Raw genomic sequence first — 21,005 nt, forward strand, 5'->3', positions numbered from 1 at the left:
CCACTATATTAATTTCAATTGGCGTCATTCAATTATCTGCCGATATTATATCCGACAAGAGATGGAATAAATAATCGTCGAGCTACGGCGTCAGTTTAAGAAAGAGAGACTGACGCGAGAAGAGGTAGAGCGGAGCTAGGGAGAGACAGAGCTACCTAGGTATAAGTGTAGCCTGACACTAGTTATTCCGCCTTCTATCGCCATCACCGCTCTTTACATCGAGCGATCAGACTTGAGACAGACAGATACGACCCTGACGACCTAGGGGATACCGACAAACCTAGTCAATCGACCTTTTCCTAAGTGCATTGTCTCTTGGCTTGACTTCCCCTAAGTATAAGAGGAAGACTAGAAAAGATTCGATAGCACGGGCGTTTCTACCTCGCATCCTCTATCCCCTTCTGATACCTAACAGATTATGTCGCCTATAGGCTATAGGGGTAGGTTGCGATAGAAGTCCTGATATATTTGAAACTCTCCGCTATATGCGCTCGGAAGACAGAGAATCGAGTATCCTCCCATTAAACAAAGATCTTTGCCCTTTCACTGGTATGTGTCGAGTGCTGGGATAGATAATAATATCAGACAAGGCTCGAGTCTAAACCAACACGTTCTTATAGAACAAATTGCTGCGGCGGTCACCCGCAACCCCAGACGCAAAGCCCAAGAACAGGCGCGCCTCACCATCCTTAGTCTTATAGATAGCCAGGCCCTCTGGCTCCCGGAACTCAAGTGTCGACCCAGCCTTCGTCATAACTGGCCCCTGAACCAGCTCTCCCGTATTCAAATCCATCGACAACACCTGCGAGTTAAGCTTCCCGCCACTGGCCTCATAGGACTCCCCGGTAAGTAAATAAAGATACCGGCCATACACCGCATAGCCCTGATTCACACCCGTCAACGCACCCAAGTCATCCTTGACATTCGGTATTTTCCAATCAACAAGCGGCTTCGAGAAATTACCCGAAACAGCATCATCAAGATCCCATACAGCAATATACATAGATTTGTCGTACTGATACCGCACAACGAACCGTTCATATACAGGGTCAATCGTCGCCGTGCCCCGCTCGAACTTCCCCAGCGGCTTGATACGCTCCCTGTCATCCTTCGCGGGGTCCAGCGTCTTCCCGTCCTCGAACTTGAACCGCCACAGCGCAGTCCCGTACCCGCTGGCTGCGGCGTCGGTCTCAGACCAGATGTATGTTTCGCTGCCGACGGGCTCGGCGGCAATGTTCACCCCGTGTCCGCAGGCAAGCAAGTCCATGGATCCGAGCAGGTTTCCTGAAAAGTCGACCTCGCTGATGGTGAGGTCGCCCGAAGTGGTGCTGGCGCCGTTTCGGCGGTTCACGATGAAGAGCCGGCGGTTGACGTTGTCGAAGGTCATTGATTGCTGCACGGTGTAGGCGGCGGTTTTCTTGTGCCGCCAGAGGTCGTGGGAGGGTGTTGTTAGGTCGAAGCGCTTGGAGTCGGGGATTTGGGCCACCGCAACGGCGGCGGCTGTTAGGGCTGTGAGGAGGAATTTAATTGCTCGCATTGTCGGCGAGATACCAGAGATGGGGGGCTTATTAGAAAAATGTAGTGTGTGGGCTCGTGTAGACAGGCCAATTCATGCCTTAAGTAGTCATCTTACTCTACAACCTCGGCTCGCTCGATGGTGATATATCTGGGTCTTTTTCGAGCTACTGCATGATAATACGAGGTGAAGATTTAAATATAGAAACTCCCACTCGATTCTCCTGATCATCTCGCTTAGATCCGTGTCGGACCTAGCACTTAAGGAACCAGTACAAGGATCGTCGTGCTTTCCAAGTTATTCAGCTGCAACCTTTCTACATGGGCCTTGCGGTGCGACATGGATGGTCCGGTCCTCGTACAGTTTGGGAGAGATTTCACGATGCTAGCCCGATCGGGCCGAAGATCTCCAGAATACGAGCTCGTGTTTCGCAGTAGTCTGGTCCGAGCAAGATCCGAAAATTCTGGATGCGACACGCAGTCTCACAATAATTTGCGACAAGGGAACCTACATTATCTGGGTGTAAATAATATAACGCTAAGGTATGGAGGTTGGGAAGTAAAGGCATAGCAATATTTCATCTGGGTTTAACGTCTGACGACACCCATCGGACAGAATCGGGGAAGGGACATCTAGAACATTTCAAAGTGATGGACTAGATTGCGACCTACCCTCTACTCATTTTGCGAGATATTTCTTCACAATTGGCTCCCCAAAAGTCTCACAACTTCCGTTTGATTCAACCGTTGTGGCCACTCCACGGCGGTGCGGCCGTTCGCGTCCTTGACGCTAGTGTTTGCGCCGAGGTTGACCAAATGACGAATTGCATCCGTTCTCCCGGGGACTGTTACAATATGCAAAGGAGTCCCCAGGCTCATAGGCCAGAATCGCATCAAAGCACGCCCGTCCTGGTGCATCGCGGCGTTTAAAGGTGCACTCTTATCAATGAGCATTGATATGACTTTATTGACATCCGTGTCTCGAAAAATAGCATGCTGAAGAAGTTGTCCTTTTTTTAGGAGGACCGCAGATCTTGAATAGTTGCAGTTGGAGTCCGGCGTGGGATAGGGAACTCATGATAGCTCATAGGCTTCTCTTGTGACGGTAGCCGAGTATCCATCCATTGGGAATGACGAGAGGTAAAGCAGTATAGCTAAAGTGCGCCACAAGTAAGCAAAATGCCCCCATAGTACTCTGATATATGTTGAGTTTGAATGTCGATAGGGCCGCGAAAAGAGAAAAAAGTGCGTTTGACGAAGAAAAACTGTTTAACTTCCTGCAGTTTGCCAGAGTCCCTGGCCATCTCCCATTCGATGACTTTGACGAGGACGCTTGAAGCTTAATCCTGCCAGCCACATTGCTTTTGTACAGTGCATGGCCCTATACCTCATGCAGGAAGTTGTGCCAGTGACGGTGCAAGTGGTTGGGCCCTTCCTAACCGGAGAGCGGAGACTGGGTGCCAACTTCACAGCTGGTGTAAGAGTTAAAACAGGGCAGACGAGTCATTTCTCGATCTTACATTCCAGACAGCATCAACGGGAGAGGGGGTGGACAAGTGATCGGAGAAAACCAAGAATCCAAAAAGTCTCTTCCTCTGGTTGAGGTCAAGCAACAGTCTATCTCGGGCGAAGATGACCGAGTAGGGACCCCTGGAGGTTCGGAGGAATAACCAGTCCAAACTCACAGTGCATGCAACGTACCAGGGAAAACAGCTTAAGACTGCGAGGACTTTCTCAGCATAGGGAATGGGATATTGAAAGGCGATGGTAGGAGGGCAATAGGAGCCGTTTCTGGAGCCCCGCTTGCCGTCTGTCAGAATACCAAATGTTAACGAACGTCTTCACATTCATAAATTAGGTACGGAGTACGCTAAAGAAGAGTTTTTTAGGATGCTCCAGGAACATTTAGCTTAACGCATTTACACACTCTCCATAATCTGCCATTGATAGTGCTCGAAGCCTCAACATGTCTTACGATCTGAGACAACGTGGTCTGTCCATGACAACTGAGTCATCGTTCAACGCCGAGGAGACTTGAGCGGATCCAAGTCACAATTAAACATACTTGGCTCACTTTTTAACCAATCACTAACGATTAAAGCAATAGCAACTCCGCAAAAGCGCGGTTGGGGGCGGATATATGAGGGGACAAGGATGCCGACATCGGGCTAGCATAGCGCCATCTATACAGTTAAGATCACTATCCAGGGCCTCTTTCATTGTACTCACCCTTTCTAAATCAGTTAAAAAATTTTAAACACAGTTCCACGATGCCGTCTACATTGACTATCGCGCAATTGAATAGCAATCCCTCTCCTCGCCAGATCATTATCGTTGGGGGAGGCATTGTCGGCGCAGCGCTCGCGTTCCATCTTTCCAAAGCCCAAACTGAAAATCATATTATACTCATCGACAAAAGTCTAGAAACTCTATTGGGTTCCACCGGTCACGCTCCAGGATTCGTTGGCCAACTCAATGAGTCGCCGGTCTTGACTCGGTTGGCTAAAGACACAGTCCAGGACTACCTCACAATTCCGGGTGGCTTTGAAACAGTCGGCAGCTTGGAACTTTCCTCTACGCCTCCGGGCTTGGAGACATTAACGCGCCGGCAAAGAATCGCGCAGGAGGCTGGTCTACCTGCGGAGCTTCTCACCCCAGAAGCGGCCGCCTCTCTTGCCCCGGATTTTATTGACGCCAACTCGATTAAGCACTGTCTGCATTTCCCATCCGATGGAACCGCAAATGCGGGCGTCATTACTTCCTACTATGTCGACCAAGCTCGCACCAGAGGGGTAGATTTCTTGGAAGCCGCCGTAACAGGCTTTGCGACCACGATAGAGAACGAAACGTCGAAGATAGCGGCTATCAAGACCGCTAGCGGAGATATCAACTCGGAAGGCAGTACTGTGATTCTCGCTACTGGCATTTGGACATCTTCCTTGATTTCCAATGGCAGCACCCCTGTTACGCAACTCCCCATTCCCATCGTCCCCGTCGCACACCCTTACACCTTTACTCCGGCTCGGACTAGACGTGTCGGTGCCCCTTATCCATTCGTTCGCTGGCTGGACCATCACGTCTATGCAAGGGACCACGGTGACCGAGATGGCCTGGGCAGTTATGATCATCCCCCGATGCAGCTTGATCCCACTGAAAGCGCGATTGGAGCTTGGCCATCAAGCTTCGATCAAGTGCTGTCAGAAGCCTGTTCGAACCTGAAGAACAAAACAGAATTCCAGGTCCAGGGACAGAACATGGAGACAGAAGAGCCTTGGGTAGCAGACAAGCCATTCAATGGTATATTTTCTGTCACGCCTGACAACCTGCCTTTCGCGGGTCGGGTTCCTGATGTTGCGAATCTATGGCTTGCTGCAGCCATTTGGGTTACAACTGCTGCTGGTACTGCTAAGCTATTGGCAAGAGAGATTCTTGATGATGGTGAGAATGCGACAACTTCAGAAGATAAGGCTCTGCTGGACGCCTTGGATCCTGCACGATTCCAAGGCGTTGAAGCTGATTTGCTTCTGCGACAATCATTGTCCAAATATAATGATATCTATAACCGAGAGACCTAGACACATTTAAATAGCTCAAATCCTCTTCCATATCAGTTTTTCTCAAATAATACTCTCCTGTTCCTCCCCTTTCGAGTGTGCCGTTACATAAATACCATGGGCGTTCTGTTGGAAAAGCCCGAAGAAACTGCAGCAAAGCCTGGCCTGCCATATTTATAAGTGGTATCGTCACCTTCGGGGGGATTCTGTTTGGGTGGGTGCCATAGCTGGCGCGGGGGGTAGACATCTCCATCTCGTGGAAGCGCTCTCTGACCAGGCGCGTGTTTATCTAGCTATGATACTGGCACCATCAGTGGCATCCTCCCATGCCTCCTTGGGCTGCCGCGTTCTCCGCGGGCTACAGGGACAATCCCGGCCAGTCTGGCTGCGTCAAATGCTGTGTTTGCTCTGGGAGTAATCCTGCAGACAATCGCAACCGACATTCCGCCCTTTCTTGACGAAGGGTTCTTTGTCTGCTTGAGGGTGGGCCTGATTTCTGCTCTGGGTATGTTACTTGCCATGCAATTTCCTTTCTTCACCTATCCAAGCACTGACAGTTACGATATCACCCAAAAGTCCCTCTCTACCAGTCCGAGACCGCACCTAAATGGATCCGAGACTTTATCGTCGGCACGTACCAATTCACTATCACCATCGTCACCTAGCATCAGTAATGGACAACGCAACGCACGATCACCACGACTCCAGTTCCTACCGTATCCCCATCGCCCTCCGGTTTTTCTGGTCTATCATTCTAGTGGTAGGCATGCTCATTCTCCCTAAAACCCCACGCTACCTAGTGAAGCGAGACAACAACGAAGCCGCAGCGCGCAGCCTCTCGCGACTCCGTCGCCTCCCCGAAGATCACGAAGCCGTTCCGGGAGCTCGCCGAGATCCAGGCAAACCACCGGTATGAGGCTAGCCTTGGCGAGTCGGGATACATCGACTGCTTCCGGGGCGATCTGCTGAAATGGCTCGCTCCAGTATGTTTCCTGCAAGGGCTGTAGCAGCTAACCCGGATCAATTTCATCATCTACTACGGGACGCAGTTCTTCAAAAACTCCGGGTTCAAGAATGAGTTCATCATCACCCTGATTATCAACTGCCTCAATACCCGATCTACGAAGTCAGCATCTATGAAACTCAGTGAATGTCCGACACGTGGGCAAACTGGGTTATTTTTGATTGTAGGAAGTACATTGGAAGGGGTCTCTCATTTTGAAACCTGTCAAGGACGATGGATGCCAGCTGCCAACCGTCACCCCATAGATTAGCTGGCCTTCCATGGAATCCTCTTCTCACCCATCATCCATCCTATCTCCAGCCACGCCCATCATCTTCGACCCTTCACATAGTCCCCAAAAAAAACCCAGTATAAGCAGGAAGCTCGTGGATTATCCAGAAGCACCCTCCATCATCAACCGAGTTGAGAGAGTAGGGTCCGCGCCATTGTGGACTGGACACGAAACATCCTTGATCAGATCATCCGATGCGCTTTGGATGGCATCCGGCACACAATTTTCGTCCTCGAAGTTCTTAAGGTCGAATGCAGCCATCCACGTCCCATCTCCCTGATCCTCCCAAATCCAGGCGGTAAGGTCGTCGGAGTTGCTCACGCAGCCTTCCACACCAGATTTGATCGCGTCCTGTGTGGCCCAATCTCCACTCACAATAACCTTGTACATCCAATCCTTTGTGGAAGACAGTTCATCCTCAAAGATCACTTCACATGTGGCCGACCCGGTCGCAGAAGGGGTAGGTGTAGGTGTGGCTGAAACCAATGGTGTTGAGGTAGGGGTCGCCGTGGCCGATACCATGGATCGTGATACTGATGGATGCGGATGATCTTCGACCCAGTCGTCATAGTCCTCATCCACATACTCGCACTTCACGTTCATGGGATCGCTCCCGACTTGCGCACAGTTTGCCTGAGGATAAACTTCATTGACATCAATCGAGTCGCCATCCAGCATGCTATCGGGATCGTGTTCAACGTCAATATCAGCGTCGTTATCAGTGGAATCAGTCTGCGTGTCGCGCTTGACTTCGTCGTGGATGATGTCCACCTCGTAATCGCCGTTACTTTGCCAGTCGAAGTAATAATTAAGCCAATTGAAGCTCAGGAGCCATGCGTAACTATCAGCTGTGATTAATGTCAGCTCCGTCTGTTTCGTGTTTAGATAAATATGGAATTTTTATAATCACCATTCTTCTTCACGTTCGTATTAATTCTGTTCCGACTTCTGCGGGAATGTACCGCGTTTTTCCGTGCGTATCTGGCGCAGTACTCTGGCCCATAGACGGCCTGGTGATATCGTAAGTTTTTTGTAAAAAAAGAAAAGCAAGAAAGAATCATACCTTTTTGGACGTAATGCCAGCGACGTTATCATAGATGTCCGTAACTGAGTACGTTCATTAGCATTCGAGTCGACGTGACACGCCGTATTCCGGGCTTACTCAAGAACTGGGTTTTAAGCGCTCGCTGGCAATGGAAGATCTCGTGTGTCATAGCATGGGCCTTTGTCCATAGCTGGGGTAGGTACGAAATGGACTTCCGGCGGCCGTTAATCAGTTCATCCATGTCCTTGTACTTCGGTCCGAAGACTGCGGGACAAAACACGATAACATCGCCGTAGCCATCAGAATCGGCGTGACTTCCTGGGAAGCGGAATGCACCCCTAAACTCATTAATGACTTGCTCTTCTTGTCAATAGTTATCGGACTTACGAGCCCTTGTCTTTACAGCGATTTGCGGCTATCTTCGGTTCTTTGCATGTAAACGTGATCCGACTTCCAGGCTTCATGGTTTTCCATTTATAGTTAGTACCCCATTCAGGGAAATGCTGGGCCTGCTGGAAATTGTCTGATCTTGTTAGCCAAATATGTTGCAGGCGAAGATAGATATTCTTACGCATGACGTTCATGAAGTCATCCTGTTGAGCTTCGCCCTACATAGGTCGCTCCAGTTAGTTTCATGCTAGTGTTAGAGGATTCCAGGCAAACTTACCGACCAGCCTTCATCGTCTGCCACATTATCATCATTGAGGAAGAACCGGTTCCAGCCAGGGGTTTTCGCAGGGTTAGGGGATGACGGGGGTCCCAAGAGAAGCTTATGGGATTGTTCAAGAGTCTTGACTAATGTATCGAGTTGCTCGCTTGAGCATGTCTCCGCAGCATCGGTAAAGTAGATGCCCCTCCATTTACTATGCAACATGTCCAAGTAGCCCGGGTGGACCCATTCTCTCTCGAAAAGAGACGTAGTCCCGTCAGTCGACACAGGGGTGGAGATTGATGGATTCACCAGAAAGGAGAGACAGATGCTAACAAGTAGCAATTGAAAAGCCATTTCGCACACGAACCAGCTTCAGTCTCGAGAGGCTGCCAGAAATGAAAGAGGTACCCTTGACAGCATATTTATGTAGGAATTTGTAGTCGGGATGTGGAGATCAAGCCATAAGGCTAGCACGCTTCTTCATTGGGATCTTCACTTCCTTCGCGTGAGGGGAGGGTTGATCCATCAGGGGGGAGTATTTGTAATTTTGGAAAGAGTCCCCAAGATTGATCTTTCCTTGAACGAAGATTATGACCTACACAAGGCTACCTATAATGGAAGGTCTCTATGATATATGTCCACATGTACATAGGATGAGGCTCCGCAGATCATCCACAACCTTACCTGGAACCGTAATTAGCCCCCACGCACAGTCTTGGAGCCTCCTGACAAGCGACCCACAACGGAATTGACGGGACAAATAACCGGCGTTCTCCGTCTCTTCAAACGTGTTTCCTTCCATGATGTGCGGGTGGGGGCCGAAACAGCTCTGGAGATCAGTCCCGATTAGGTAACTCCCAGTGAATTTCGGTGGGACCTGCGTTCTGGTGCAGTACTTTATTGGGAATCACGCCATTTACCTAAAGCCTACTCCGTAGAGGGAGTACCTTTTAAAAAGAAGCCTCGAGTCTACTTAGGTAGTTTCGACTGATCAGCTAACTTCTTCACGTATAATTGGCCATGAGTATGATGTGGACGCTACGCTGGCTTCTGCTCTGGGTCACGCTGGCTCTTGCTATGGACGACTATCGTATGGATGACTCTGTTTATAAAATTGTACTTGACGCTAACATAAGGAATCCTTGTCTGCCTACAGCCCTTGGTGTTAACTTCGGATTTAAGTACATGTATGTGGCTCTGATTCTATCCCCAGGGCCGGAGACCTTGGTTACTAAACAGGCAATCTCAAACTAGCACGGCGGCTTACTACACGGCATCTAATGAATCGATCACGGTGGCGAAACTTGAGGCACCAGCGGACTATCAAAAGCACATGGAGAGTCTAGTCACTGACTCTCAAAAAAGAGTGTAATTTAATGCACCCGGAAGACCAAGTGAAGTGGAATCCAAAGCTAACATATCTCCTATTTTCCCAGAGTGCGCTTTCAAAAGGTCTTCCTACGGGAAGGAGATGGACTCATCCCAGCACCGAAGGAGTATCAAGGCTACAGCAAGAATGATAGCATGATTCTCTCTGATACTCTGCGGCACATGACCGGGGCTGCGAATCATACACTAGGCCGCCCTGTTAGGATTTCAGCCGTCAGCCTACCCTCGGATTTGGACACCATCTCCAGAGATCACGTCTTGACAGCGCTAACAGGCACGGATGTGGCTCCGGAATTGACGCACCCAGGGCAGCTGCTAGGGTTCCTCAATGCTGCTCGCTTGGCCTATAGTCTTGATACACCCGAAAGTCTTGGGTATCCTCCTGACTTTGATTTGATGCACGGCCCATTAAATATCGCTGTTTACATTGATTACAACGGCTATTCCCTGGATTTGTGGACCGCGGATCTCACAGAACTCGGAGTCGACACACTTGAACATGAGCATAGCTACGCACGCTACCCAGACTTAGGACTATGGAGGGTAGACCCGGCGGATTCAGAGGTTTGTTATTCTCTCTTGTTCACGATTCATCTATAAACTCTAATCTATATGACTATCAGAGCCGGGTATCGCAGGTCATTCACAATTTCATCTCTAATCTGAAGAAAACGGATGACGCGCAGCACGTTCGAGCGGTCATCGTAAGTGGCGAAGCACCGTTGCCTGCGATGAATTCTCTCCGGTCGATCGTTTCTCAGGCCCTGCCCATGGAATGGATTCCTATGCTTCGAGACCAGCTGGACCCGGCGTATGTCGCCGCAATCGGAAGCGCGCATCGTGCTCGGAAGTTCATACAGAATCCTGAAATATGGGCAGATGATTACGATCATCCACATGATGAGCTTTGACCGATGAATTTGGATCTTTTGTAACATAATAAAAGGATTGCTTGTTCCGTTAAATTGCTTAGCGACATGCCAATATCAATTGTTCAAACAAGAAGGTACTTTACCTACATGTAGTTAGAGCTATAATACACGTTACCTTGATTTGAAGGAAGAAGCGCAAATGTATTGGAGACATGACACGTTAGTTAGCATAGCAAAGGGAGGGAGATAGGCAGTCTCCAACCCCCAGTGCACCGTATCGTACTTTTCTATGGTTTTTAGATTTGGCCGCCTTCCACACACTCATCACCTCATTCTTACAAAGTTCTAGTTATTAGTCCTTGCAGTATTAGCTTCTATAGTACTAGTTCCTACTATAGCCAATTCCTACAACAAGAATACTTGCCTGGTTATGCGGCCGCAGACTCCTTACGTGTCCTTTTAGCTAGACTTTCTAGGTAGACTTTCAAGGTATCCAATGTAATTAATGCATAATCAGGATGCTGGGCATGCAACGGCTAACTCTGACTTAATTCCAAAACACAGCTCAGCTCAGCATATGGTGTTTGTTTTGAGATTCGTGGCTCTTCTCTAGAAATTCCTTCCACGCTTGCAATCCCCCACGCCTCAGGCATATTTCCCTCTTGGTATCCCTCGTAATGTCGACGTCAGCTCCTCAGCTAATTATAGCTCCTAATTTCATTTACATCCGAAGTCTCAAACTCGGCCCGCGCCATCTGGTATCCTATCCGGGATGAAAATGAGGTAGGAATCCCGTCACAGATGTGGCGTCAACCCACTACTCATCTGGCATTCAATATTTAATCAGTTGGCAGATGTATTAGGTTCCCATGTCGAGTCTTGCTCTTTTTCCTAAGATCCGAAATGTTCTACAATATCATCGACTCGGAGCTCCGCTCCGGAGATTCTACAACAGTCACAAACCCCAGGACCGATGAACCTCTCTGGGATGTGCCAGTCGCACATGAGACGCAACTGAACTACGCAGTTGATGCTGCAAGGGCGTCATTTAAATCATGGAAGCTCTTGACTATCGAGGAAAGACAAACGTACCTACTGAAGCTAGCGGATGAGCTAGAACAGCGAAGAGATGAGATACATGCCCCTTTGGCAGGGGAGACCGGAAAATCGGTAACGAAGGACCTTCCATGTTGTGAATATTGGAAATATTGCTAATAAGCTTCCCAGAACCTCCTCGCAAACATGGAGATTAATGATACTTTGGCTTTTATCAGATTTAATGGTATCGCAAATTTACATTCAAGAACGTTGTTTGGCTGCAAAAGCTGACTGGTCCAGCATCCCAGTCATTGCCCGACAAAGTCGAACACGAAAACGATAAAACCAAGATCGTGTCAACCCATCATCCTATAGGAGTGGTGGGTGCGATTTGCCCTTGGAATTTTCCGCTCGTGTTAGCCGCCGCCAAAGTTTCTGCAGCGCTTGTCATGGGTAACTGCGTCATTGTCAAACCATCGCCATCCACCCCATGTGCCACTTTGAAGTTCGTTGAGCTTGCAACATCAGTGCTTCCGCGGGGTGTGCTTCAGGTGCTTAATGGAGACGACGATATGGGAAGGCTCATTACCATTCATCCGGGGATCGACAAGATAAGTTTCACCGGATCCATTGCGACTGGAAGAAAGGTAGCAGAAAGCGCAGCCAAGACTCTAAAGCGAGTTACACTCGAGCTTGGTGGAAATGATGGATGTATCATCTGCCCCGACGTTGATGTCAAAGCCGTTGCTGCTAAGGTTGCTGCCGGAGTTCTTATCCATTCGGGCCAGATGTGCGTTGCTACAAAAAGAGTCTATGTGCATGAGTCCATTTTCCAAGAATTCCGGGACACTTTTGTTGAGGCAGTCAAGGACATCAAAATCGACCTTGCTGGCGACCAGTCACCTATGTTCAGTCCCATTCAGAATGAGTCACAGTACAGACTGGTTAAAGATATCATCGCCGATTGCAAGAAAAACAACTATACTTTACTTTGTGGGGGGACTACCGACGAGCACCCAGGGTTTTTCATCGCACCCGTCGTTGTGGATCAACCACCACATGATTCTCGCATCGTCCAATTGGAGCAGTTCGGTCCTGTCATCCCGCTCATGAAGTGGTCTAATGAGGATGAAGTGATTTCAAGGGTCAATGCGACAGAAACTGGCTTGGGGGGCTGCGTCTGGGCGGATGATGTTGGCAAGGCGGAGCGCATTGCGCGGAGAGTCGAAGTCGGAAGCGTATGGATCAATAGCGCTGAAGACCCCAACCCATATGGCTACCTTTCTGGATGGAAGCAAAGTGGGATTGGAGGCGAGTGGGGGAACCAGGGCTTGATGTCGTACTCTCACACACAGATAATTCAGCTTCGCAAGTAGACTGTCCATCGCCCTCACAACGAAGATGACATGCTGGGAAACATGCCCCTATTTAGAGGTCAGAGCTGCTTGTCGAGCTTCATAGGCATCCAGAAAGACGCATCTGTTATTCCTTACCTATCCAAAGTCAATATACATATTTCAGGAGTGATTTTGAAGAAGAGGAAAATGCTAGCCAAGGATAATGCGGCGGTTGCGTTGAGCTTGACTTTATTGTTATAAGATGCAGGACTGTCAATAACATCCTCTGATAGCTCAGCTGGAAGAGCGCAAGACTGTAATTGACGTGTTCTCATGGAACTTGTTATCTTGAGGTCCCTGGTTCGATCCCGGGTCAGAGGATTTTTTGCCATTTTTTTTGCCATTTTTTTGCCATTTTTTTGCCATTTTCATTCACATTCGACCCTTTTGTCCTTTTATTTTGGCAGAACGAATGAATTTGGAATTCGCTTTTTCTTTTCCTTAGAAAAAAAGGTGTTTGTAAAAGTCTCCAATGTTCGATTAAGCTGGAAGCTAACGTCGGATTGATGGGCAGCACCCGTGGAACTGCTAAACTCTACAAACACCTCCCTTGGCATATACAAAGTGATGTAACCAATAAAGTCACCATATACACATGGAAAGCTTTAATAGCAAGAACAACTAGGTGAATTCATAGACGTATATCGTGGGATTATATTAACTTATGCTGATTTAAACAATGGAACAGAGAAGGAGAAAAAGAAAAGACAGACAGACTGGTATGCCCAACGCAACAAGAACTGTGAATCTCAACATTGAACGATCGGAAAAGTCACCACCAGCTAGCGCCTTCGCCAGTATCTGAGCTTAAATCAAGACTTAGATCTGCATAGCAACAGCGCAGAGAGCTCCGAACACCACGGCAACACCGGACAAGGTAGCACGGCCAGCCTCGTTGAACGGAATGATGCTGGGGCTGGGGCTAGGGGTGTGACTGGGGCTGGGCTTGCTCCCGCTACCACCAGATGCAGGAGAAGTGTGAACCACAAGGCCAGTAGAGGTCTTGGAGGCGTTGCAGGCGGCGTTGCAGACAGTGACGACACTAGTGTAGGTGGGAGTCACACGGGTGTAAGCTCCGGTGGGGGATGGGCGTGCTACAGTGCCGGAAGGGACAACACCTGGGCCGTTAGGCTTGCCTGGAACTTTGCCGGGAACGGGAGTCTCTCCAGGGCCAGCAGGCTTGCCGGGAGTCTCTCCAGGGACAACTCCGGGGCCAGTAGGCTTGCCTGGAACTTCGCCGGGAACGGGAGTCTCTCCAGGGCCAGCAGGCTTGCCGGGAACTTCGCCGGGAACGATGGGGACGGGAGTCTCACCAGGGCCAGCAGGCTTGCCCGGAACCTCACCAGGAACAACGGGGACGGGAGTGTCAGGCTTGCCTGGCTTGCCGGGAACTTCGCCGGGAACAACGGGGACAGGGGTATCAGGCTTGCCTGGCTTTCCTGGGACCTCGCCTGGGACCTCGCCTGGGACCTCGCCAGGAACAACGGGGACCGGGGTGTCAGGCTTGCCTGGCTTTCCTGGGACTTCGCCAGGGACAACGGGGACGGGAGTATCAGGCTTGCCTGGCTTGCCTGGAATCTCAGTCGGGGGAGATCTATCATGGCAATCAACCTCACCCAAAACGGCTAGACATACGTTGATGGGGATGTTGACCAGACCACCATTTGAGTCAGACTTCTGCTTGCACTGGGCCTCACCAAGGACAGCCAGGCAAACGTCGATCGGCACATTGATAAGGGAACCGTCGCCGCTGTCACAGGAAGAGGCCTGGTCACACTTGGCTTTTCCGAGGGCAGCCACGCATGTGTTAACGGGTACATTGATCAAGCCACCATCAGTGGCAGTCTTTTGCTTGCATTCTACCTCTCCAAGGATGGCTCCGCAGAGTCCAACAGGGATATTGATCAGAGCACCGTCGTCATGGTCGTCGCCGCCGCCGCCGCTGCTGCTGGGAGAAGAGATCTGGTGGCATTTGGCTTTTCCAAGAACTGCAGCACATGCGTTAACAGGCACGTCGATCAAGCCATCACTGCTGGCTGTCTTCTGCTTGCATTCGGCCTCTCCGAGGATGGCTGCGCAGAGGTTCACGGGCACGCTAACCAGACCACCCTCGCTCCTGGAAGACAAAGCGGCCTGTTCACACTGGGCCTTTCCAAGGACTGCAGCACATGCATTAACAGGCATGTCGATCAATCCATTTGTCACGGTCTTCTGGTTGCATTCGGCCACTCCAAGGATGGCTGCGCAGAGATTCACGGGCACGCTAATCAGACCCTCGCTCCTGGAAGACAAAGCGGCCTGTTCACACTGGGCCTTTCCAAGGACTGCAGCACATGCATTAACAGGCATGTCGATCAATCCATTTGTCACGGTCTTCTGGTTGCATTCGGCCACTCCAAGTATGGCTGCGCAGAGATTAACGGGTACGTTAATCAAGCCATCAGCCGCTTGAACTCCCTATACCATGGGGTGATGTGTTAGCTGTAGATCTATATACAACAGCAACCCTCCGTGGAATTTTCTTACCGAGGACGAGGCTGCGAGAGCCACAAGCGAAGCGATCATGGATTGCTTCATCGTTGCAAGTTGGAAGTCTATTCAGCCCGAAGTAAAGAATGGACGCTGAATGACCTGCAAAACGAGTGATAGGTCAAAAAGCTGACAACGAAGATATGAAGAGCAGGAATAAACCAGAGAGGTAACCAGCCTTATATGTGCCAACCCACCAGGCAGTCATTATAGCAATTTTAAAATAGGGGAGCAAACCTCGACGCTTCGTACTCTGTACATCGCAAGCTATTATCTAGCCCAAAAAGGAACGCCAAGCGAGAAGTTCAGACTAGACCAGCCCATTTTACTTGGAACTAATGTTCCGATTGGTTGCCTACTCGTGATTTCCTCGTTTTTCGTTGACAAGTTGGTGAATGAACCAAACCTGATATCCCAATCTTATGCTGGACCTATCACTTCCTTCCCGGGCCGCTAATGCAATTAGCGCGTTATTTGATTGCTCCCGCTGGCAGTCTAGCCCAAACTAGTTCAGCCACACATATCCCCATATGCACAACGTATCTCGATGAGTTCTTTGTGCTCGTGATATCTCAGTTCAGGGGCTACCCCAAGCAAGGTGTAAGTTTCAATATAGGGCTATTCGATGAGACAAGCCGAATAATCCCAAATTAGACCAGCAAAATGACTGTTCCACTAAGTTGGAGTCCCGTAATCCCAACGGACCAGTCATCAGGTGCCTCCTAGCTGGTGCAGAACCCGGCTACTGGAGCGCAAGGATTCCTAGTCAGGTACGCTGCATTTCTAAATAAATCTGCAGCCAATCAAACCTGCTCGCTTTTTCTTTCCAGTCCAGCGCAAACTATTATGTACTCCTTACGAACCAAGCACTATGTTGTACATCGCATCGGACGCCGAAGTATTGCACAGGAATTGAGACTTACGGTCTAATTCGGCACTACCCCATGGTTCTAATCCTTAGAGTCCTTGACCTTGGCTGCGCTAGAGATGTGAGCCCCACCGCCATTTGGATCTTTTTGGGTCTTTTTTAATCTTGTTCTGACCCACAACGTCTGTTTCCGTATGTGGAGCCTGATCTATAGTCTGGGCATCGTTGTCTTTGATCCCCGGCTTTACCCCGGCGCCTGAATACATCCGTTGCGGACTTTTTCATACACAAAGATCATGGGTATCTCCATGGATTTGTAAATTGAAGAACACCGTGTGCTCGAGAAAATGGGACTTCTCTCCACCAGTGGATATGATACCTTAATCTACAGCATAGGAAACCTTTTGTACTGCTCCACTAATGATCTGATCTGTTCGATGCAGGTCCCGTGCACGGCAGGGGTTCGGAAACTTCCGTAAAATTGCTCCCATGGCGTAAATAGTAAATAGATTTTAAAAAGAACCGGCTTACTTCATGGTTGGGAAAGTGACTAGGAACCGAGAGCTGTCGCTTGAGGTAATTCTCCTCCGGGTGTCCAGCCTTCATTGATATCCGTGGTTTTTCTAGATATCCTTGCATATACCATAGATATAAAACATAGGAACTACAATATAGAGATGATCCCACGTTGAATTGTTGATCACAAACATAAGATCAGCAATCTTCCTCTAGTGGCCCGCCAAAAGAAGCGTCTCACTAGCAAATCATAGTATGCAGCGTTATTAGCGTGGTCTATCACTTACCCTTGCAGACTCTACATAGCATGGCATGGTCAAGCCCTGTCCCATTTGTCCTCAGTAGTTTATTGAAGCCTTTGGGCTGTAACTCCGACTCCGTACTCCGAAGGACTCCCGAGGTCGGGCGCACATTGCCCGAATAAATGACAAATTTTGATATAGGTCACCATTCCGTTCAGTCTCCATCCAAGAACCTCACCTAAGACAATAATAAAATAGCCTGTCCAAGTTGAAATCCAATTTTTGCGACTTCAGAAATCAATATTTGCCAACCTTGGAATTTGTGAAGGATTCGGCCACGCACGGATGGGATTCGTCCACGCGACCTTCGTGGCCGCCCCTTTCCTGGTTTTTCCTTCAGCTTTGCAATAAAGGCGGCTTTCGAAGTCATGTTTCAATGTACACTTTGTGAAAAGGCCTATCAGAGGAAGACGCATTTAATTCGTCATGAAGCGACCCGTAAGGTCCAATGATCCCCGATTACAAATGTGAATACGGAGTTGGGCTGACCACCTCCCAGATACACAGCTGCCCTCTTCCAGCTGCCCTTTGTGCGGCAAAGCATTTGTAAAGTCGTATGTAAACTATCTTCACCATAAATAATGAACATGATCTAATATTTCGAAAGTGAGGTCGCACGAAGACATATCAAGACTTGCGCAAAAAAGTTCAACCAACCTGCGCCTCCTGCAGCCAAGCCGGGCAGGAAAAGGCATTCCTGCGAGCCATGCTTCTTTGCCAAAGTATCATGCGACCGAAATTCACCGTGCTCTCGTTGTCTCTCCCTTGGGCGACAATGTACTTTCGTAACCCAAGAGGTGCCTTCCGGGGATCCCAGTTGCTCTACAGTAACTTCGCTCTCGCCGTCTATAACCGTATCGCGAGCCACCTCAAGAGACAGTGGCTTATTTTCTTTTCTCCAACACTTTGCTGATCCTTCTTTTCAGAGGGACAGGCTGGCAATTGGGGAAACGGCAAAATGCTCTGTTCGAAGAAACCTCGAAACACTCAATTCCCATATCGAAGATGCTCTCGTTCCCACTTATCCTATGTCGGCTTTTGGTGGCGATTTCCAACTTACAAGTTCGCCTTTCCAAATACCGTCAACTCTACCCTCTTTCACGGACGATTATCTTCTTCAGTTCAGTCCTGATACACTCTTTCCTTCAAAACTTTCCAACCAATTATCCGAGATTATGACAGAGTTGGTCGACACTTCAAAGTCAATGGGTCTGGGGACTGCAGGAACGCTAAACCCACTTGATACTATGGAGCTTTCTACTCTGTTGGGGGTCTCCAATATCTCCGCTTCTATCTCTGCGTTTTTCCACTCTCTTCACTGGCATTTGCCCGTGGTGCATTTTCCAACCTTCGACCCCGGAAACATCTCCAATCCTTTGTTACTCTCAATATTCTTATCCGGTGCCACATATACTATTCCATTGGATGGAGGTGCCCTACCATCCGGTCTCTTCGACGTCGCAGAAGAGTATATATTCCGGAAAATTGCAGATCTATCAACAGTCGCTTCGAAAGACCAGTCGCATTTGTTATCAACTGTACAGCTACTACAAAGTGCTCTTATTATTGAGATGCTTCAATTTGGACAGGACAATATGCAAACAAGACGTCGCATTCGCATTGTCCGACATCCATGTTTGGTATCCACCATACGATCCCTCGGGATTTTTCAGCTCAAGCGAGGAACCGCTCCCACCGTTTGTGATGAGAGGACTTGGAGAAATTTAGTGGCGGAGGAAACGTGTATACGGTACTATATCCCCATTCTCTCCGATCTTTCGAGGTGCACCGCTAACCAGCTCTAAGAATCGCTTGTTGGGTCTTTCTAGCGGATGGATTCCTCACAGTCTGCTTCAAAAACCACCCGTCAATATCGGTCTTCGAAATGGACTGTCATTTTCCTTGGAGTGCCGGGTTATGGGAAGCCGAAAACGCATCCTCTTTCAGCAGGATTGCCATGTCGCACTCGACGGAGCTCCCGCTTCCTCCCCTGAAAGACGTGGTCACGCAGTTGCTCGAAACCCCTCTAAGTAATGACCGGATACCATGGGGTCTTTCGGTATCAGTTGAGCATCTCCTGATTCTGATTTACGGTATGCGACCAAAACCAGCCAAATGATTGATTTGCTAACAATGTCACAACAGCCATTAACTCCCTCGCATTCCAGGCGAGAGCGGGCTTGTTGAGATACCTATCTCTCGATAGAATACGCTGTGCATCTGGTAACTGGAAGCTCATCTGGGATTCTGTCATTGGTCTCCTGGATAAAGATCAATTCCTTCACCTTGGATATCCGAAACACGCTCAGGAGCTTTGGTGGTTGTTGAATGCCACGCTGGATGCTACCGGCAGATCTGATGTTAGCCTTCGGTATATGGATAACACTGCTACCGATGACTTGGGGAATTTGAATGAATTCATTCAATGGTGCCACCAAGCTCCGTCATGAGGTTGGATATAACATAATATAGCCGGGTTCATACATGGAAAATCTGTATTTCACCCTGAGTATGCTGCAATTCGCGGCTATTTATTTTCCTCCTTTTGGCCAGGACAATTGAAATCGAAATAGACATCCAACCCTACATTGTCTTAACAAATATTACTATCCTCTCGAGTCAAATGAAGACCCCGTCAATAACAGGCCAAATTGGCGATCGATTATACTGGTACATTCGAATACAAAACCCGCCCTCTTCGATAATCCATCTCAATCGAGTTTATCTCCAATCTTCTCCTTCCCATCCAATTGCCGGCTTTCCATAAAGCCATCGCCCTTGGGTTTTCGATACGTTCCTGCCAGGCGATCCCATGCCGTTGTAAACTGACCATAATTGTAGTTGAAGTACAAGTGATGCATCGTATGACAAGAAGCACCGTTAATCACCACCGATGTCGGCATATACTCTGCGTCATCTGTGGAAACAGCGTAAGCAACCATTCTATCGTTTCACGGGGATGGACAGACTCACGAATCAGCACCGTCCATACAGTGACAAAGATAAACAGCCCTAGATAAGCACCTTTCTGCAACGGAAATACCAACGGGTAAACGTGGTAGGGCAGACTCTGCGACCACCCATCCAAAGGGTGAAACGCATAACTAGCGAAAGGCGTCGGCACAGCCCATTTATGGTGTGGCTTGTGAAGCCAGCGGTAAACGCGAGGATGGTGCAGACCACGGTGTATCCAGTAAATCCCGCTATCTGTGAAGCAGATAAACAACGGGTATTGCAGCAAGGTGTATCCGAAGAACGGAGAGTCGCTGGTGAAATCGTATAGTTTTGACCATCCGCGGATCTCTGCTAGGAAAAATGGAACGGTGAGGAGGGCCATTACGGGGATTGCCGAGATGCCTTGGTTGATCTCGAGCTTGATCTGGTTTGGGAGGAATCGTGGGTGTTGGAGGAGTCTTTTGTCGTACACTGTGTGGTATAGTAGCAGGCTACCGAGGAGGTACATTATCATTGCGAAAAGCCTGTTTCGTGTATGGAGAACTGAATCAGTCGTTGGGATACTGCATTTTTGGTGAAAGAGCTTACCATGTGATCAAGTATAACGACAATGCTTGTCTGGCAATGTCATCTCTCTTCCAGAGGCTTGCCTCTGCCCACTTTGAGGGCTGCATGGGGTAATAAATGCCAACATGTCGATTTAAATTGGCACTGGTTGGAAGATCTCCGTTGGGAATTGCCGCTGGGTCTGGTGAGAGGAATGCGTAGCACCGATCGAGGACCAATGTATCCAGAATGTCGAGGAAGATATCCATTGGATAAATGTGTTATGTCCCTTGGATAAGTCACTCTACGCAAAGACGGAACCATTGCTCTTCTCTTATGTATGGACAATACCTACAAGGGATATACCTACATGGAAAATACCTACATGGAAAATACCTACATCCATGGAGGGTTGGCTGCGGCTTATTCGGGGAATACCAACACGGCAAATACCCACACGGGAATTCCCTACATGGAACACGTATTTACACGCAGTGACCCACTTAGTACCACGCGTGTATATCACTGGTTG

The 21,005-nt window shown here is 49.0% G+C and overlaps 10 protein-coding genes across 10 annotated transcripts; 6 read left to right on the forward strand and 4 right to left on the reverse strand.

The window, feature by feature from the left end:
• Positions 1-598: 598 nt before the first annotated feature.
• Positions 599-1,537, reverse strand: N7525_004845 (uncharacterized protein; the record flags this gene model as incomplete). The annotated part of the gene is made up of 1 exon (XM_002565403.1): positions 599-1,537. The coding sequence occupies one exon, from the start codon at positions 1,535-1,537 to the stop codon at positions 599-601; it is 939 nt and encodes a 312-aa protein (XP_002565449.1).
• A 677-nt stretch (positions 1,538-2,214) lies between these two features.
• On the reverse strand, positions 2,215-2,433 carry N7525_004846 (uncharacterized protein; the record flags this gene model as incomplete). Its single annotated transcript, XM_002565402.2, has 1 exon — positions 2,215-2,433. The coding sequence occupies one exon, from the start codon at positions 2,431-2,433 to the stop codon at positions 2,215-2,217; it is 219 nt and encodes a 72-aa protein (XP_002565448.2).
• A 472-nt stretch (positions 2,434-2,905) lies between these two features.
• N7525_004847 (uncharacterized protein) lies at positions 2,906-3,185 on the forward strand (the record flags this gene model as incomplete). Its single annotated transcript, XM_061213192.1, is given in 2 exon segments — positions 2,906-2,992; positions 3,009-3,185. 2 exon segments carry the CDS (start codon positions 2,906-2,908, stop codon positions 3,183-3,185), a joined length of 264 nt encoding a protein of 87 aa, XP_061070213.1.
• Positions 3,186-3,785: 600 nt separating this feature from the next.
• Positions 3,786-5,090, forward strand: N7525_004848 (NAD(P)/FAD-dependent oxidoreductase; the record flags this gene model as incomplete). The annotated part of the gene is made up of 1 exon (XM_002565401.2): positions 3,786-5,090. The coding sequence occupies one exon, from the start codon at positions 3,786-3,788 to the stop codon at positions 5,088-5,090; it is 1,305 nt and encodes a 434-aa protein (XP_002565447.2).
• Positions 5,091-5,742: 652 nt separating this feature from the next.
• On the forward strand, positions 5,743-7,222 carry N7525_004849 (uncharacterized protein; the record flags this gene model as incomplete). Its single annotated transcript, XM_061213193.1, has 5 exons — positions 5,743-5,829; positions 5,897-6,052; positions 6,119-6,195; positions 6,508-6,662; positions 6,927-7,222. The coding sequence occupies 5 exons, from the start codon at positions 5,743-5,745 to the stop codon at positions 7,220-7,222; spliced, it is 771 nt and encodes a 256-aa protein (XP_061070214.1).
• Positions 7,223-9,081: 1,859 nt separating this feature from the next.
• N7525_004850 (uncharacterized protein) lies at positions 9,082-10,361 on the forward strand (the record flags this gene model as incomplete). The annotated part of the gene is made up of 4 exons (XM_061213194.1): positions 9,082-9,248; positions 9,316-9,429; positions 9,498-10,014; positions 10,074-10,361. The coding sequence occupies 4 exons, from the start codon at positions 9,082-9,084 to the stop codon at positions 10,359-10,361; spliced, it is 1,086 nt and encodes a 361-aa protein (XP_061070215.1).
• An 864-nt stretch (positions 10,362-11,225) lies between these two features.
• Positions 11,226-12,736, forward strand: N7525_004851 (aldehyde dehydrogenase family protein; the record flags this gene model as incomplete). The annotated part of the gene is made up of 3 exons (XM_002565398.2): positions 11,226-11,492; positions 11,550-11,604; positions 11,661-12,736. 3 exons carry the CDS (start codon positions 11,226-11,228, stop codon positions 12,734-12,736), a joined length of 1,398 nt encoding a protein of 465 aa, XP_002565444.2.
• An 840-nt stretch (positions 12,737-13,576) lies between these two features.
• N7525_004852 (uncharacterized protein) lies at positions 13,577-15,334 on the reverse strand (the record flags this gene model as incomplete). The annotated part of the gene is made up of 2 exons (XM_002565397.2): positions 13,577-15,214; positions 15,284-15,334. 2 exons carry the CDS (start codon positions 15,332-15,334, stop codon positions 13,577-13,579), a joined length of 1,689 nt encoding a protein of 562 aa, XP_002565443.2.
• A 3,523-nt stretch (positions 15,335-18,857) lies between these two features.
• On the forward strand, positions 18,858-19,422 carry N7525_004853 (uncharacterized protein; the record flags this gene model as incomplete). Its single annotated transcript, XM_002565395.2, has 2 exons — positions 18,858-19,065; positions 19,118-19,422. The coding sequence occupies 2 exons, from the start codon at positions 18,858-18,860 to the stop codon at positions 19,420-19,422; spliced, it is 513 nt and encodes a 170-aa protein (XP_002565441.2).
• Positions 19,423-19,683: 261 nt separating this feature from the next.
• Positions 19,684-20,742, reverse strand: N7525_004854 (sterol desaturase family protein; the record flags this gene model as incomplete). The annotated part of the gene is made up of 3 exons (XM_002565394.1): positions 19,684-19,889; positions 19,946-20,451; positions 20,516-20,742. 3 exons carry the CDS (start codon positions 20,740-20,742, stop codon positions 19,684-19,686), a joined length of 939 nt encoding a protein of 312 aa, XP_002565440.1.
• Between the last annotated feature and the right edge of the window lie 263 nt (positions 20,743-21,005).

This window comes from Penicillium rubens (genome assembly GCF_028828025.1).
Source record: "Penicillium rubens strain IBT 27055 chromosome Unknown utg000002l_segment0_segment0, whole genome shotgun sequence".
NCBI lineage: Eukaryota > Fungi > Ascomycota > Eurotiomycetes > Eurotiales > Aspergillaceae > Penicillium > Penicillium rubens.